General features: G+C 42.8%; 1 protein-coding gene across 6 annotated transcripts in view; it reads right to left on the reverse strand.

Moving 5' to 3' along the window:
* LOC117962476 (NT-3 growth factor receptor-like) overlaps positions 1 to 17,440 on the reverse strand; it is an 81,208-nt gene that overhangs the window by 38,827 nt on the left and 24,941 nt on the right. For all 6 annotated transcript variants that reach the window (XM_034901483.2, XM_034901482.2, XM_058995619.1 and 3 more), the window contains 8 exons: positions 16,139 to 16,207; positions 11,030 to 11,187; positions 10,322 to 10,464; positions 10,042 to 10,183; positions 8,818 to 9,114; positions 8,535 to 8,549; positions 6,918 to 6,982; positions 6,326 to 6,428 (listed from right to left, as the gene is read on the reverse strand). In XM_034901483.2, the coding sequence (XP_034757374.2) occupies positions 6,326 to 6,428; positions 6,918 to 6,982; positions 8,535 to 8,549; positions 8,818 to 9,114; positions 10,042 to 10,183; positions 10,322 to 10,464; positions 11,030 to 11,187; positions 16,139 to 16,207 (992 nt within the window). The remainder of the gene's footprint in view (positions 1 to 6,325; positions 6,429 to 6,917; positions 6,983 to 8,534; positions 8,550 to 8,817; positions 9,115 to 10,041; positions 10,184 to 10,321; positions 10,465 to 11,029; positions 11,188 to 16,138; positions 16,208 to 17,440) is intronic.

Raw genomic sequence — 17,440 nt, forward strand, 5'->3', positions numbered from 1 at the left:
GCGAGGGAGAGTGTGTGACGACGCAGGTGTCTAATCCTGCCAGTTTAATAAACAGCGAGGGAGAGTGTGTGACGACGCAGGTGTCTAATCCTGCCAGTTTAATAAACAGCGAGGGAGAGTGTGTGACGACGCAGGTGTCTAATCCTGCCAGTTTAATAAACAGCGAGGGAGAGTGTGTGGTGACCAAAAGTAAATCATATATCCTTCTTGGCCCTTTATAAGCACCACAATTAAAATACCACTAAACTGCTGTGCAGAGACACCCCTACCCAGCCCCATCCCCTCTGCACAACTGAATCAAGCTCTTACCTTGAGACAATTCATCTATTTGAAAAGATTAAAGACCATGAAACCTAGGGTGTCACCTTTGATAATCTTTGGTGCAGAGAGCTAATAGGAAATCCATTCATTGACAGATTTGTTATTCTTTTTTCCACTTTGTTTTAAGAAGGCGCCGCTCATCCTTCCTGCAGCCAGACAGTCATTAATTGTCCAGCTGGCTAAGAGGGAGCTGGATACAAGGGCTCTGTTGTGGCTGAAACCATCAGCCTGGCAGTTTCTGAAGCAGTTCAGGGTGCAGCGCTACCCTGGATAAATAATTAAGGCTGAGGTTATGATTACACAACAATTACTTTCAGCTTCTCAAATATTAAAAGCCTCTCATAAAACATAAACCCCCCATTGCCCTCTTTACATCATGGGCCCCCAGAGGCCAGCGTTAAAGCAGTCAGGAGCTACCTGTCTGAAACATCTTAATGGGGTTGTATGGAGTCATAAGCCCAGGTCTTTTCATGTGACAGGGTTATGAATGAGAGAATTAGAATCAAGTTGGCATGTATATCATCCATATATCAGACATAGAGATTTCGAATGAAGGTGGTAAAGGTTCTAGAGTGTTTCAGAAAGAGTAGTGTGTGTTCATGAATCTTGTATAAACTTTTGCATGTATTTCTGTTGCTTCCCATGCCTTCCCCAGCAACAGGGTCATCTGCTTCTGGTACTGCATTGTGACCCTCAATTAAAAGCCATTGGAAACAGAGTTTCACTCACACTTAATCCGGCCCCTGTTTCAATGTGCGAAGTCTGCACTCTGGTCTCTCTCAAGTGTTCCAGGGAGACTTTTCTGGATATTTCAGTGTGTATCCCCCTGCCTTTTGCTGAGGGACCCACTGTTTAATAATTGATAGAGGCTCCCTCATGTAAAAAAAGAAAATGTTCTCATAAAGACAAGCGCTCATAAAAGACACTGAAAAAGCTGACACAGGCCTGGAGAGCTTAGACCAAATCAACCTGGGGATTATTGCACCGAGACCAACAGCTGACTGGGAAATGTGCTTTAAACACACACACACACACACACACACACACACACCACTCAATAAACCCTGCTGCATCTGTAAACCCCAGCGTTGGAATAACTGGCTGACATTTCTTATTTGGACTGTGAATTTTCCAAACTGTTTGAGAGTATCACACTGAATTTTCAATTTCACGAGTCTCAACACCACAGAACACCAATGCTCAGCCAGCAACAGGCATCTATAATACTCTTTACCATTTAGCATTGAAATACATCAGAAAAAATTATTATAAATTTAGAGCAACATTCAAAACAGGCTTTTGTGGCTCACAATTCATGCAGAGTACAAACCCTTTGCCAGCACAATGCAACCAGCTCAGCACTGAAGCTGCTCTCTGCCAGTCCCTTTGAATTCTGAGACATGTGAAGCTCTCCCTGTATTATCACCAGCTCTCTATTAGCCGTGTTTTTACTCAGTCTTCGGTGGTCACAATGGAGGGATTCCGCTGTATAACAGACATATTGTTCCCAGTTCCAGTTGCTAGGAGACAGAGGAGTTTGATTACAACACGCAAAGTAAGATTTTGTGGTCAGTTGCCCACTTTGTGTACTTTCCTAAATCCTGTTCATTCCACTCAATTGCAGGTCTGAAACATGTTAAATGCAGAGATCAGATGGTTAGCGGCATCACAATAGGCTGTGAAACTTTCAGCTTTAAACTGCAGCTGCATTCAGAAGAGCCAGGCAGAATGAACACGTAATTGTATCTGTGGCATCTAACAGAGACAGCTGAAGTCTAATTTGAATGGATGAAATGAAGTATGTTTTTCATAAAACTGTTTTAGAATAGCTTCCTTAACATACCATAACAGTTTCATACACACAAAAAAAACATTCAATCTGTCAAATTCATTAATAAAACATGGTCAAATGCCAGAGCTAGCAGTGATCCCAATGCACACTACAGTACATACAACATAAACAGAACACCGTGGTTAATTAGCTTCTCTCACAAGGGAAGCCTGTAATTACTTGGGACTTTGCCTCTCCTGAATTATTAATTTCCTCTTTTAAAATATTTCAATCTGAACTATTGTGTCTCCTTGATATTCACTGCATTCTATAAAGTGTATGCATTCATCTTTAAATACAACATCCTATAGCAAGTGTCAACACCACCATCCCTTTGCTGTGCTCTGATGCAGTAATTGCAGCTTACTTTCCATGCTTCCAGTTCAGAAATATTTCACCCCCAAAATAACGAGGATAAGGAAAATGCATTTGCACACAGCATGGCTGGGAAGGGAGGGGAGGGGAGGGGCAGGACGGGGAGGGGCTGAGAGGAGAGGGGCGGGGCTGGGAAGGGGAGGGGAAGTGGCAGGGCTGAGGGAAGATTGAAGTTGCGGGGAAGGGGAGGGGCGGGGCTGTGAGGAGAGGGGCAGGGAGGGGAGGGGGCGTGGATGGGAGCGGAGGGGCAGGGCAGGGAGGGGAGGGCTGAGGGAAGATTGAAGGGGCGGGGAAGGGGAGGGGCAAGGAGGGGAGGGGGGGCATGGCTGGGAGCGGAGGGGCAGGGCTGGGAAGGGGCGCTGCAGGAAGGCAGAGAGACCTGAACAATCCTGTTGGTCACAGAGGAGTAAGAGATACAGTGACTGACAGTTCTTAAGCCACAGCTTTCCTTGCTTCATTTCACCACACGTAAGCTCTACAGTCTGCCTGTCACACTGCAGCATCCAGAATTAACTGACAGCACATTGCAAGGGAGTGGCATATTGACACAGACAGTGTGTGAATCCGAGACGTGCAGGTAAACAGGCAGTGAGACGCACTGCTGGTTTTGATACGACTGACCCCTTTGTACAATGGCTAAGATGCAAAAAGCACATACAACAGCAGTACAATTTCCACTTCTCAATATCATGGCAGAGAACTTCGGATAAGGCACTCCTTAAAAAGGTCTATGTTATGGTAATGTATCTGACCTATGAATACCAGCGTTATTTCCTATTGCTCTGTTTGTGAGACTATTACAGTTTTACCAATGTAAAGCTCTTCCTACAGTACGCTTATACTGTACATTCAGTGTCTTATCATGATTAGCCATGGTTTTAATCAAGCTCTACCACACACATTACTCATTTACTTTCCCTGCCTAGGTCTTAATAAGCTTTTATGCTTGATATTCCACTGCAAATGCTTTTTAGGGCATTTGTTTTGGTCTCTGCTTAGTCCTTGGATGCAACCACTCTGTCCTAATTATAATAATAACCTCCCCCTGCAGGCTTGAGGAGACAGGCATGAGCTAAGCAGGGACATGAAATTAGATCTGATTTAGATAAAAGGCTATTGCTTAAGACAAACACAATTGTATTACATTTCCTCTTTGGCAGACAACACTCTTGTAGGCAAGGATACAGATACTTAATGAAACAGTTTGTTTGTAATCTTTTATTATGTTTTTCATTTAAATGGATTCTTTTAACTGAGGGCTCTGTGGACAGTGTGAGAGACTGCAAGCAGATTCACAGACCCTATTATTCTGAAGGATGCCAATAATCTCATCTAAAAAACCTCCCGCTGTTCCCTTGTGCTGCAGGGAGGCAGTGTGAATCCACACTACTGAGAAAGGCTTGCTCTCAAAATCACAGGGTTGGCTCTGTGCCTCTCCCAGTACTCTTAATCATGAACTAATATCTGAGTGAAGAAATAAATCAACTGCTCTGAAAGAAAAGCCATGATCTCGGGATGATTGTGTGGCACTCAAGCTTGAAGTGCAAGTAAATCAATGCAATGCAGTAGAACACGCCACGGCCCCCAGTTCCACCAGAACACAACAATCCCCATAGCAGCACATCATGATTGTATTAGACCTGGAATAATCTGCAGCCTATCCACAGAATAACCAGGAGCTGATTTAGTGAAGTGAAAATGCAATCCTCTTCAAGGTAATGATTCTCCTGAACCCTCCAGCTGAATCCTAGAACACAACAAGGCTTTTCTGTATGTATAGCTCAGCCCTGGATGCTGAATTCTAGAACACAACAAGGCTATTCTGTATGTATAGCACAGTTCTGGATGCTGAATTCTAGAACACAACAAGACTATTCTGTATATATAGCACAGCTCTGGATGCTGAATTCTAGAACACAACAAGACTATTCTGTATGTATAGCACAGCTCTGGATGCTGAATTCTAGAACACAAGGCTATTATGTATGTATAGCACAGCTCTGGATGCTGAATTCTAGAACACAACAAGGCTATTCTGTATGTATAGCGCAGCTCTGGATGCTGAATTCTAGAACACAACAAGGCTATTCTGTATGTATAGCGCAGCTCTGGATGCTGAATTCTAGAACACAACAAGGCTATTCTGGATGTATAGCACAGCTCTGGATAACACTTCTACAGTCCTGTAAGTGGCAGGTCACATACCTCATATTAAAAGTGGGAAACCATAGGAATTCAATAGGAAACAATACAATCATATATAATTACATTTGCAACTTTCAGTACTTTATTGTGTAGAATTGGTGATTTTTTAATGATCAAGACATTTTTGAAAAACATAACATAACAAATCTGATTGAAAGTTGGCATAAAAGTGGACAGATTGTTTTCTGACCTTTATTAAACCTCTAAGTTCTAACAAAAATCCCATGCCTTCACTAGGTGAGACAAAAGAGAGTCCCAAGCAGCACTGCTGCTATTGTGTTCCATGCAGTCTAACTGCCATGGCAATGCAGCTGCTATTGTATTTCATGCAGTCTCACTGCCACGGCAATGCAGCTGCTATTGTGTTTCATGCTGTCTCACTGCCACGGCAATGCAGCTGCTATTGTGTTTCATGCTGTCTCACTGCCACGGCAATGCAGCTGCTATTGTGTTTCATGCTGTCTCACTGCCACGGCAATGCAGCTGCTATTGTGTTTCATGCAGTCTCACTGCCACGGCAATGCAGCTGCTATTGTGTTTCATGCAGTCTCACTGACACGGCAATGCAGCTGCTATTGTGTTTCATGCGGTCTCACTGACACGGCAATGCAGCTGCTATTGTGTTTCATGCAGTCTGACTGCCACGGCAATGCAGCTGCTATTGTGTTTCATGCGGTCTCACTGACACGGCAATGCAGCTGCTATTAGGTTTCATGCAGTCTCATTGCCATGGCAATGCCCAGACTCTGCAGAACATGCAGGGCAAGAGGACTCAAGGCCTGGCAGTGCAGTGAGAGGATTGCATCTGTTGCTGTTTAAATCCTTCACCACATACTGATCCAAACAATTCAGGGAGGTAAAGGCTTGTCTTATTAAAAGGCATGGATGGTGGGAGAATCACAATTAGAAAATTAATTAAAATGTAAATTGAGCTCTGATTCAATGCTTCTGCCTTCTAGCCAAAATACCTATATTCATCCTGTGTGTGCATATAATTCATTTAACACAGATATAAGTAGAAACATCTCTAAATGCAAGTTCTGTACTGTATGAACATGTGTAAGCAGCTGGAGGTTAAACGAGCCATATCGCAGATCAGTGGAAACAGATTTCTATCAAAACACAAGACATTTTGTGTCTTCCCCTTGTTTTTGAGAATTCGACATCTGGCAATAGTATCCTCTAAATCTTTTTCTTAATTAACTTTGTTTATAGGAACAAGAGACTTTGCTGTTGTTATACGACCCTGGGTGTTTTCACACAGAAGGGCAAAGGATAGGAAAAAATCAAGAGAAGAGTGGCGGGCCCCGAGGGAACTACAGTGAAAAAGATAAAGTCAATGAAGATGGCACAGGGCCAAGCCAAACACAGAACACAGCCAGCCAGCGCTGAACGCATTCACTTAGCAGAGAGCAGCCAACCCAAGAGGCCACAGGGTAGTCTAATGTAGTTAACTAGAGATACGGCAGCAATGAGTGTCCCACAGGGGCAGAAAGAACAAACACATAGCCAAGGCTCCGATACTGTATTCAAGGCAGTGAAAAAGTGAAAATCCAGCTCACACCCAAGAGAACTTAGAGAAATCCACCTTACCTTTCATTCCAAACTTGGAGCGACGTCCATATTTGTTGATGAGGACGAAGAGCACCACAAGAAGGACACAGGCGAATCCGGCCAGGCCGACTGCAATCGACACCTGCAGTGGAGAGAGAGCCCTGGGGTATAAAACACTGCTGTGAAGCACAGGAACACCACACTGCTCAACCCTCCATAGCGCTTCATTTGTCTTAAATAGAACCCAATCCCTATTATCTACATAGCTCAGAATATTCCAGATTTAACCATTAATAATGCAGCATTTAGCCTTGACTAGGTCTGCTTTTCTATTCATATCACAGAATATTTCTTACTGAGTTTACAGCAAGACTTTCATAACACACAAAACAAATGCCCAACCTATGAAAAATCTAAACTTAGAAATAGCAGTTTGAGCTACTCTGGAGCTTAACTAATGTTATGATTTGTTTAATTCATTTAATTTCAAGCTCACAAAACCTGGACTGAATCAATCTGCCATGCAGTGGATGTCTGAAACCTCCAGATGGAAAGAGTCAGGAGATGTTTATAATGAGCTGAGGTTCTGTGATAGACAGACAAAGGCAGTGGGGTTTGTCAGCACACTCACCCCGAAAGTGTCCTCTTCTGGCTTGTGAGTTACACTCACAGGAGGCGTGGGGGTAACGGAATACACTAGCAGAGAGACAGAGACCAGGTTAGACGTCCTTATCATCAAATTAACCTCACTGTCCTTACAGTATGCAACACATTCCAACAGTGCTATACTGTAGAACTGGAATAGTGGGGCTATGATAAATAATTTATTTCTTATTCTTAAATAGTTAATGGCTAATATTTGATCTTCCAGATACATATTTCTATGCTGTATTTTACATACATGTACAACTAATTCAGATTTTCCTTTTTGCTGAAAGACTATCCCAATATTAATCACTGTACAAGGGACTGTGCAATTCCAAGCAGAACGTATGTCTAGTAATGTCTGTTCAGAGAAAATATCTGTTTACTTACAGATACTTAGGGTTAGGTTTTTTTAAATACTATTACCTACAGAGAAAGTATTTTTTTTGTGAACTTGTCACACTTCAAAAACAAACAAGACAACAAAAAACAAAGCAAGCTGAACCTGTATAGATAGCATCCGAGCTATGCAACAGTGGTATTAAGTGAGCAGGTACTGCACTTGAGACTCGAGGGAAACTGGATGTTTTACAGCCAGACTGCCATTGGCAGAGTTCAACAGTGAAGAGAATCAATGCAGCCCCCCTCTTGCATTCCAGATACCCAGGCCTGCTCAATAATAATTAGCATCACATCTGTTGAACTTTCAATCCATTCATCTGGGCTTGATTTTGTAGTCTTATTATTATTATTATTATTTATTTCTTAGCAGATGCCCTTATCCAGGGCGACTTACAATCGTAAGCAAATACATTTCAAGTGTTACAATACAAGTAATACAAGTAATACAATAAGAGCACTCCTCTGCAGGGTTTGACTGTGTGTAAAGCCTCTGTGCTGTTGAGGGAGTCAATCCACTTTATTGACAATCCTTGCCAGTCACCCACCCCATGAAGTCTGCATGTTGTAGTGAAGTGATCTGAGGGGGTCATGGAGGTGTTATGAAGTGGACATAAAAGGTGTAAGATGAAGGTCAACGTCAAAGAATGCACTGCCTTTCATTTTCACACGATGGTTACATTGGCACAGAAACTGCACTGTGGGTATCAGGTATGCTTGTAGAATACATGACCAACCGAGACAGAGTTCTCCTTCAATAAAGGAAGTGTTGCCACTGTTAGCTTAGAAGAACGACTTCCTGATAGCACCATGGTTTGCCTGAGCCCTTAATAAACACATGAGGACATACAGCCTTTTTGTTCAACTGTGTCCATTATACCAATGTATGACAGCACAGACTTACTGGAATCTTCAGTTACTGTGTTATATCAATGTATGACAGCACAGACTTACTGGGATCTTCAGTTACTGTGTTATATCAATGTATGACAGCACAGACTTACTGGGATCTTCAGTTACTGTGTTATATCAATGTATGACAGCACAGACTTACTGGGATCTTCAGTTACTGTGTTATATCAATGTATGACAGCACAGACTTACTGGGATCTTCAGTTACTGTGTTATATCAATGTATGACAGCACAGACTTACTGGGATCTTCAGTTACTCTGTTATATCAATGTATTACAGCACAGACTTACTGGGATCTTCAGTTTCTGTGGAGGGAAAAACAAGGAAAAATCATGTGAATAAAAACTGCAAAAAGAAAACCTCAATAAAACATTTGAAATAAAACAGTGATGCAGAGTACTGTAATGACACCTGTAGTTATCTGACCAGATGAAGCCACACAGAAAAATTGGTAACATGGTGCAATTAAAAAAAAGCAGCAACTCCATGTGTAATGAATTGTGGGTCCCATCTTTCCTGGAATTGCACCCTATCCAGAGCAGTCAGGCATGCCCAGGAAGTGCCCTCACTCACCCTCGAAGGGGGAGTGCAGGAAGTGTGCATAGATCGTGTCGCTGACGAAGCCCAGCCCATTCCATGCCTCCAGGGTGTAGTTGCCGTTGTTGTAGTGTGTGGGGTTTATGAAGATCAGACAGCCCTCCTGGTAGTCCTGGTAGTCTTCCTTGTCAGTGTAGATGTATCCGTTGTCCCCAATCTCCACTCCATTGTGCAGCCAGCGCAGCTCTGGAGGAGGGTTCCCACGCACAATGAATTCCACACATGTATCGTGTCTGCGCTCAGGCTCCACCAGCTTCACGATGTGAGGGGGGTCTGCAGTGCAGGGAGGCACACACGTTACAGTGAGGCAATGCACTGAGCTGCTTATTTACTGCTTTTGTATTTGTTTTATTTCTGATGTCCTACCTCCCCTGTGCACAAAGCCCTGTTACACTGTGAAGCTATTGGCTACTCAGGTCAAACTAGTCCTGAGGTCCAGCCCTGCAACTGAGGCTCTGCTGCAAGAGCTTTGATGGTGCTCTGAACAGAGCGTCAGTGAAATGAGTCAGAGCCTCAGAACACAACCATTTCAATAAATTAATCATTAGTGCGTCAGTGAATGACCTCACATACTCTGAGTCAGAGTCTTAGAACAGGACTGGAGTGTTTAAGTATATAAACCAGCCAGCAAAAATCTTAATAATTCACACATAGTTAGACAGTCTTCCCTTGTTATAGGTTTCTATTTTTGGTTTCCAATACCACAAAGTGACCCAATATAATTACGGTTTCCAATATTGCTCAAATGTTCAACAAGAATCTTTAAAGAAAAGTGAAATCCTGACCAAACATTTTCTGGCCAAACTCTATGTGTGTGTGTGTGTGTGTGTAGTGTGTGTGTGTGTGTTTATTATGTGTGTATAGTGTGTGTGTGAGGAGGGGGAATGTACTTAGACTGCAAGTTCATGGCAATGTAAGTGCAGTTAATCTGAAACGTGATGCCATGTAGAATCACTATAATGGGCGTGGGCACTTGCTTGTGTTTAGCGAGGGAAAGCTTCTTTTAAAAGAAGCTGGCTGGTCAGCTCACAGCATGCAGAAGATATGAAAGCAAGCGGCTTGGCTGCATGTGACCAGGAGAAGCTAGGTGTGCAGTGATTAGTGCAGACTCAGCTACCCAGTGAAATACTCTCAAAGCTGCAGGTAGAATACAGCTTCACTCTCCAGTAAAAGGTGTGTGTGTGTGCCAGGGACACTCACACTGAACGGACAGCAGCACAGTGGAGTTGGTTATCCCCACCACATTCTCTGCGATGCAGGTCAACTGAAAGCTGTTGTCCTCCCAGCTGACATTGAACAGAGTCAGGTTGATGGAGTGAACATTCGGCCAGTTCACGTTGGTCTGGAGGTGAGGGGAGAGAAAGAGCGAGTCAATGCAAGCAGCAGTGTGCAGCAGCCTGGCTTTGTGATAGATGCTCAAACCCATCCATCATATCCACACTCCAAGCTCACAGCATTCCCTCAGTGCAGCCGCTCTCACCTGGTGTGTGTTTATAGAGTGAAGACCCGTAACTATCCAGTCGACGTCGGGTAAGGGGGACCCCGAGCCGTTACAGGTGACCACCACACGCTCCCCCTCCATCACCGTCAGGTTACTGTGGCTCACACTGATTTCTGGTAGGTCTGGCAAGGAAGAGAGGCAGGGAGATGAGTCATGGGCTGCGGCCTCCTGCAGTGCTTAATACCCTGCTTTCATTTCTTTGTAATAGCACAGCATGTTACAGGTTCCACTGGGTTTTTTTCTATGGCTGTTTGAGATGACATGGAATATGCAGCAGAGTGGAATTGGTATAACTTTCAGGCGTGCCTGACTGCATGGAGCTGCAGTGTTCCCTGGTTAAAAGGTATCCTCTATTACACAAAACTAGTTATACAGTAACTGCATGGTGTCAATTGTAAATGTCCCTATAATAAATTATAATTCACATAAAAAGGCAGAACACATATGACAGCCCCCTAACTATGGCTCCTGAGTGCTGTTTTCTAAGGAGAAAGCAATGGACTTGCAGCAGAATGTTTTGCCCATTAATGATCCAGGCAGTCCTGGGCAGGCCAGTAAGACCTATTCAGCTAATTCCAATACACAGGATATAGTGTTAATTCATCAGAGTGGTCCTATACAATTGTCCATAGTGAGAATGTATTGTTTGAGGTGTTTTGAGGCTTGTGAATAGACAGCATGCCCTACCACACAGTGTGATGTTCATGTCCTGGAGTGGAATCACCTCCGACTCCCCATTCTTACAGAGCAGCTGCTGGGTGTGCAGCCCGGCCTCCTCTCGCTGCTGCCACAGCTGCACCCAGCGAATGTCACAGCTGCAGTTGAACAGGATGTTGTCCAGCCTCCTGCAGGAAAGCACACAACTTGGTTCAGTCACACGGGGACGGAAGTAGGTTAAGGACAACAATGTCTCATCCCACTGAGTGCCCCAAACATCCATCAGATTGCGCCTGGAGAGCAAAGCACGCGCTCCATATTCCAGCACCCCAGCCTATAGCATGTGCTGCCTGCTGCTGTGTGTGCTGCACAGGGCACAGAACACCACCCAAACACATGCACTAAACAAGGTGCACGTGCTGCTTCTTGAAGTCTCTATAGGAATGCTTGGATTGATACAGGCAGCTGTGTTTTTAACTCATTCTTTGGAGCAATAAAGTCACTTTGCAGAACAGCCTGGAAAACACTGAATTTAAAGGTTTGTTGTGTAATAAGACATTTGTATCTAAAGTAATGATCCACATGCACTGAAGGGTTAAATGTGGAAAGGACTGTCTCTGTGTAGAAGTACCCCAGCAGGAGGAACACTTCCATTGGTAACGCTGCTTTTGAACTTGGTTGCTAGGCGAGGAGGAAGCCCCAGTGCTGAATGTGTGAAGTGCTTTATTATAACCAAGACTTGTACCTGTGAAATTCTGCTGGGCTGTCACCAGCTTTAACAAGCAAACCTGCTGAAAGCTGGCAGGCAGCCTCTGCCTCTTTCCTTTCTACTCAGAAATGTTTGAAGCTGCGAATGAACTTGAGCAGAAGACACTGGCCTACAGAAACTGTTTGAACTGGTTATAAATTAATTCAATTTATAGTGTTGCTCAGTAAACCTCAAATTACTGCCTGGACAGGCTTTCTTGACTTCCATTTCTAAAATATAATGTCTCCAAATAATAATGTATTTTTCCCAGTCCTTGGTGACATTAACAGATTTTAAAATGAATCTACAGACTGGCCTCAGATTATTACAAACAGCAGCTCTGGTAAGCCAATGAGGATAAGCATTGCAACTGCAAGTTAAAACTCCTACTTATCAATGGAAAAGCAAACAAACAAAATATTCAGCAATGGAAAGGTTCAATCTTTAGCTCTACAGTCGTTCGATAACAATGAGCAAGCATACATTCTAAACAGCAGGGCAGGGCCAGCTAATCTGTATTGATCATCTTAAAAAGGCACTGGAGAAAGAGCTCCCCTGGGGGGATTCATTTTACAGCATCATTAAGATAAATGAGAAAAAATATATATTTTATATATATAAAATGTACTGTTGTAAGAAAAACTAGCGGAGTCAGAAAAAGAAAACGATCAGGGAAACAGTATAAGTGAAGTGATCTTTCCCTGGCACACGGTCAGTTTTTGATTAAGAGGTGTTTTTTCCTTGGTGTTGCTTTGTGCATCATCTCTTTCAAAGCCAGGATGCTGTCAGTTTGATTAGCTGTTAGGTCCAGGCCAGTTCAAATAATGTATACTTTGTTTTAGTCCACAATAAAAGACTTTGGTTTGGTTTAAGCATTTTTGAATGGGATGTGCTGATAAATGTCACTACAGGCTGATAAAAGTTCAGTAAATTTGGTGCACACTAGAAAGGTGTTTGCCAAAACAAATCACACCAGAATGTGCTCGCAGATGATCCTGCTGATAGAGGAATAGTTAGTGTATAAATCTGTAACTGTGGCAGTTTCATTACCCTGCAATTATGAAGCTGTGGACACATTTCCTGATCAGTCCAACAACATGTTCAGAAGTTATTAGCTTTCATAGAAACAAACATCTAAACATGCAAACAAGAAACAAACATGAACCAGCATATGGACAGCATGGACCAGCATGTGGACAGCATGTGGATAGCATGGACCAGCAAGTGGATAGCATAGACCAGCATGAGGACAGCATGGACCAGCATGTGAACAGCATGAACCAGCAAGTGGATAGCATGAGGACATCACGGAGCAGCATGTGGACAGCATGTGGATAGCATGGACCAGCAAGTGGATAGCATAGACCAGCATGTGGACAGCATGGACCAGCATGTGGACAGCATGAACCAGCATGTGGACAGCATGAACCAGCAAGTGGATAGCATGAGGACATGCGGGTCACACACAACAAGAGGAAGACTGTGATAATACCTTAGAGTGAGATCACATTGTAACCATGAAGCAATAACTTGTGAGATTGTCTCTGAACTCAAAGGGTTTCTTGACGTTCTGTTCCTGCCCATTCAAATATCCCCAAACTCTGTTTATATATTCATGCTGAGTAAAGTGTACTGGATTGGAGAGATAATAAGACATGGATTGCAATGAATGGAAATAAAGAACTTAAAAGAGGCATTTTGCATGGAAAAGCTCCTCCCAGACAGTCAGAAGAGAAAGAGATTGAATGACACGCAACCCCCCCTGGCAGACAGACACTGTAGCGACAGAATCCAAACAGAGTGGATCCTTGTGAATGTGACTTTGTCTGCTACTGCAAATATCCTTCAATTAGAGAACATATGCCATTAGCACAGCTCCCTTGCTCTGACAGTCAAGCACCATTGAGAAGCAGGGAAGACACAAGCATGAACCAGGAACACACATACGAAGTATAACAGGATCACTACAATAGACTCCAGGGTATAACAGGATCACCTCAATAGACTCCAGGGTGTAACAGGATCACCTCAATAGACTCCAGGGTATAACAGGATCACCTCAATAGACTCCAGGGTATAACAGGATCACTACAATAGACTTCAGGGTATAACAGGATCACCTCAATAGACTCCAGGGTATAACAGGATCACTACAATAGACTCCAGGGTATTTTAAGATCACTGTGTGAAAAGCTGCACCGGTGCTTTTGATTAATCTGGACCAGATTCTTAAGAACAGGGGTGTGCGCAGGAATGCAAATTTGACCGCTATTGGGGGGCACATTAAACTATATATATATATATATATAGTGTGTGTGTGCGTGTGTGCGCATGTGTGTGTGTGTGTGCGTGTGTGCACATGTGTGTGTGTGTGTGTCTTGATATGGTTATATAAATAAATAGCATTAAACTCGCCATTTCAATGAAAGTCCATACACTGGAGCTTTTAACACTGAAACATCTTTCTGCAGTTGCAATTGTAACAGGTAGCGTGGCCAAAAGCACCAATAGGTGGAATACATCAGGATAGAGAAGTCCCAGGTCGTGTTCTTTACAGACCTTCATGAGCAAAGACATTGCACTGTGTGATTCCTGAGCGTTAGAAATAGTCTCAATGTGGGTTACAAATAAATCCATACTGCATTTCAGGAGCTGCATTGAAATTCTTGATTCAGCTTCACAAGTGCTTTCCCTTTAGTACACTAACAGTTTTCAGTTTAAGATAAGAAGTGGCTTGGAGTATTTCTGTACTTTTCTGATTAAACTGTCTGTCGATCTCACTTATATTTCTCTTGCAAAGGTTAAAAAACTCAGGATTCCGGCTGTGCGAGTCCCATCAAAATGTTCCAGTGTTGTTGTCAGGCGCTTTTTCCTGAATGTTAGCATTTGCAGAGTCAGTTCATTAGCACGATTTTCAGCTTCTAAAAAGTACTCACAGAATTAACTTTTCACACGTTTAAACACCTCTCTATGACACTTACTGCACTGGCTAAATCAATGTTCTCCCTCTGCAAAAAATGGTAGCATAAAATAGCATCATTTAAAAATGTGCTGTTTTTCCACTAATTGTACTACTGCAGCTGGACTCAAACATTAAGTGGACACGAATACGCTTGCATCCTTAACTGCACTTATGGGGGAACGTGTGCAAAGCGAGTCCATGTGCGTCCATAACTGCACGTTATGAGGAAATGCGTTCAGTTTGTGAGGGTCAGTGACAGAAAGTGCAAACGCAATACATTGAGAAGCACAAATCAATATTTTGGAGATGATTACTGGAGGGGCCAGTGCCCCTGCTTGCCCCCCCCCCCCCCCCCCCCCTTGTGCACGCCCCTGGTTGAGAATGTAATACATGTACATTGTTTTATTAAATTAGTCTGTGTTTATTGTATTTTATGTAATGTGTTAAGCTGCTGTCTGCCTCCGTTTCTCAATGCAATCCCCACAGAAATAAACCTTCAGAAATGAACAAAACATCAGAATGATTCATTTTCTCTTAATTGTATTAATACTTGTACTGTGATTCTTGAAATGTATTTTTTGTTTATGACTGTAAGTCGCCCTGGGTAAGGGCGACTGCTAATAAATAAATAATACTAATACTAATACTAATACTAATACTAATACTAATAATAATAATAATAATAATTTGTTGATCATGTAGGAAAAAAACACACATTTCCTACCAAAGAAATAGGTTCTAATTCCTTTTATCATTAAAATGAATTGCAATGTAGTGCAGTTATCTCTTTCTTTTTTTATTGAGGGCTTCAGATTTTAGTAAATATAATGTGCTGTTTGGAGGTGTACAGAGAGGTGCTGTGTTTCTATATCCAAGTTTCAGATTTCTATTACAGCTTCTTCTCTCTATTATATATGTGACGGTCCCTTATCCAAGTTATTGAACTCTACTGAGAATAGGAATCCCTTTCTGCAGATATAGATAGTGCTGCCCCATTTTAACAAACTGTTGAAAAGTAAGCTTTGTTCCAGTATCTCAGGAAAATAAGCTTCTGCTAACAGTAACCTTATGGCCTCTAACTCTGCTCTTTCAGCCCCTCTCCTTGTCCCTCTCTCTCCCCCATCTCTTTGCATAGTGGGACTTTGGCAGGGAAGCGCTCTCTGTGCCAGGAGCAGACTCACAGTCCACCATGCATTATCATGTGATTTTTATATAATGCATATTGCATTGTGAGCATGCTATGTATCATATTAGGCCTTTAGTATAATTGCACTGTAAATGATTGGAAAGTTCTCATTCAGATGTAACAGTTATTCAATTGTACCGCAGCATTGTGTAACCCTCTGGAAGTACTCTGGGTTAAGTTCCCTCTGTGTTGGTGCAGTCTGTGGGCTTAAGGAATTGGAGAATGTCTTCTTTGAAAACTTACAGCTCAGAGAGTTGCAGCGTCTGGAAGAGCTGCCAGGACAGGGTGCTCAGCGGGTTCCTGGAAAGATTTCTGCCAATTAAAAAAGAGAGAGAAAAGAAATGACACACTGCCTGTCTGTGATTGTCTAAACTGCCAATTCAAAGAGGGGAACTTAGCAGCCATTTCAATACAAAGATCTTAAAGCAACAAGTTCAAGATCCATTTTACATAGAAAGAAAAGAAACAACCCGGTATTGAACAAGGAAAAACGTACATGAAAGTTAGATCCAGGAAATGTAACACAAGAGAGCAGTGCTATCTCAGAGCCACGTCGGCTGCTGAATGTTGAAATGTGTGCCGTGGGGGTGCTGACAGAGCTAGGACGGGGTTCACAACAAGTGGATTATTCCCTGTTCAGTTCTGGGATTGCCTTGTGGTTCAGTACTGGAAATTGAAATCTTTGGTCGATCTTCACAGCCCAGAAAAGTCCATTCTGTTTGGTTGTGGCCCAGCCACCAATGTGGCTCTCTGAAGGATGCAGTGAAACAAACGGCCCTCATTATCAATATTTATTGAATAGTTGAAATCCTTAATACCCAAACACTGCTGTGTTAGACCTTAACAGGCCTGGTGACAAGAAATCAATCGACTCCATGATGTTTTATTACATTGCATGCCCCTGCCTGGGCTGCTGTGTGCAGTGTGCAGGAAGGCTGTGCAGAGGCCTGGATGGTTGCCCTCCCTGCATGCCATGGCCCTTCGATTCTAAAGACGGACCCCTGATTCAGAGCGATTTCCTGGGGCTCTCCGGACAGCCAGCTCTGTGTCCATTCTGTTGAAAGGCTTGAAAGGCTGTTGTCTCTGAACCCACCTTTCTGCAAATGTATAGGGTTTAAAAGTCTGCCCTCACAGTATAATGCCACAGTGTGCTTGTTGAGACAGCTTTTTTGGTTTTAAAATGCAGTTCATGCACCAGAGTTGTGGGTAGTTTATTTAATGTTGGGCCAAGGTGGCATAAAAACTACAAACTCCATTACCTTGAAAAAGTGCAATCAAATCAAGTTCCAGTGAAATGGTTAATCAGAACGGTTATAACCCCTATCCAACTCCATTGTTTTAATTGCGATGACAAATCCACCACAAGGTCTACAAATCCTCAAGGTTGTATAATTGGTCGTTTGCTAGAACAGGAATACATTCTGTTATTGCTGTAAATAATCATGACATCCAAAATTAGATACTGCAGAGAATTGTAACACTTAAGTCATTTTAAAACCTAATAAGCACCTAAGATTCATACAGTTCAAAACTGCTTTGCAAATG

The sequence above is a fragment of the Acipenser ruthenus genome, chromosome 21 (genome assembly GCF_902713425.1).
Source record: "Acipenser ruthenus chromosome 21, fAciRut3.2 maternal haplotype, whole genome shotgun sequence".
Classification (NCBI taxonomy): domain Eukaryota; kingdom Metazoa; phylum Chordata; class Actinopteri; order Acipenseriformes; family Acipenseridae; genus Acipenser; species Acipenser ruthenus.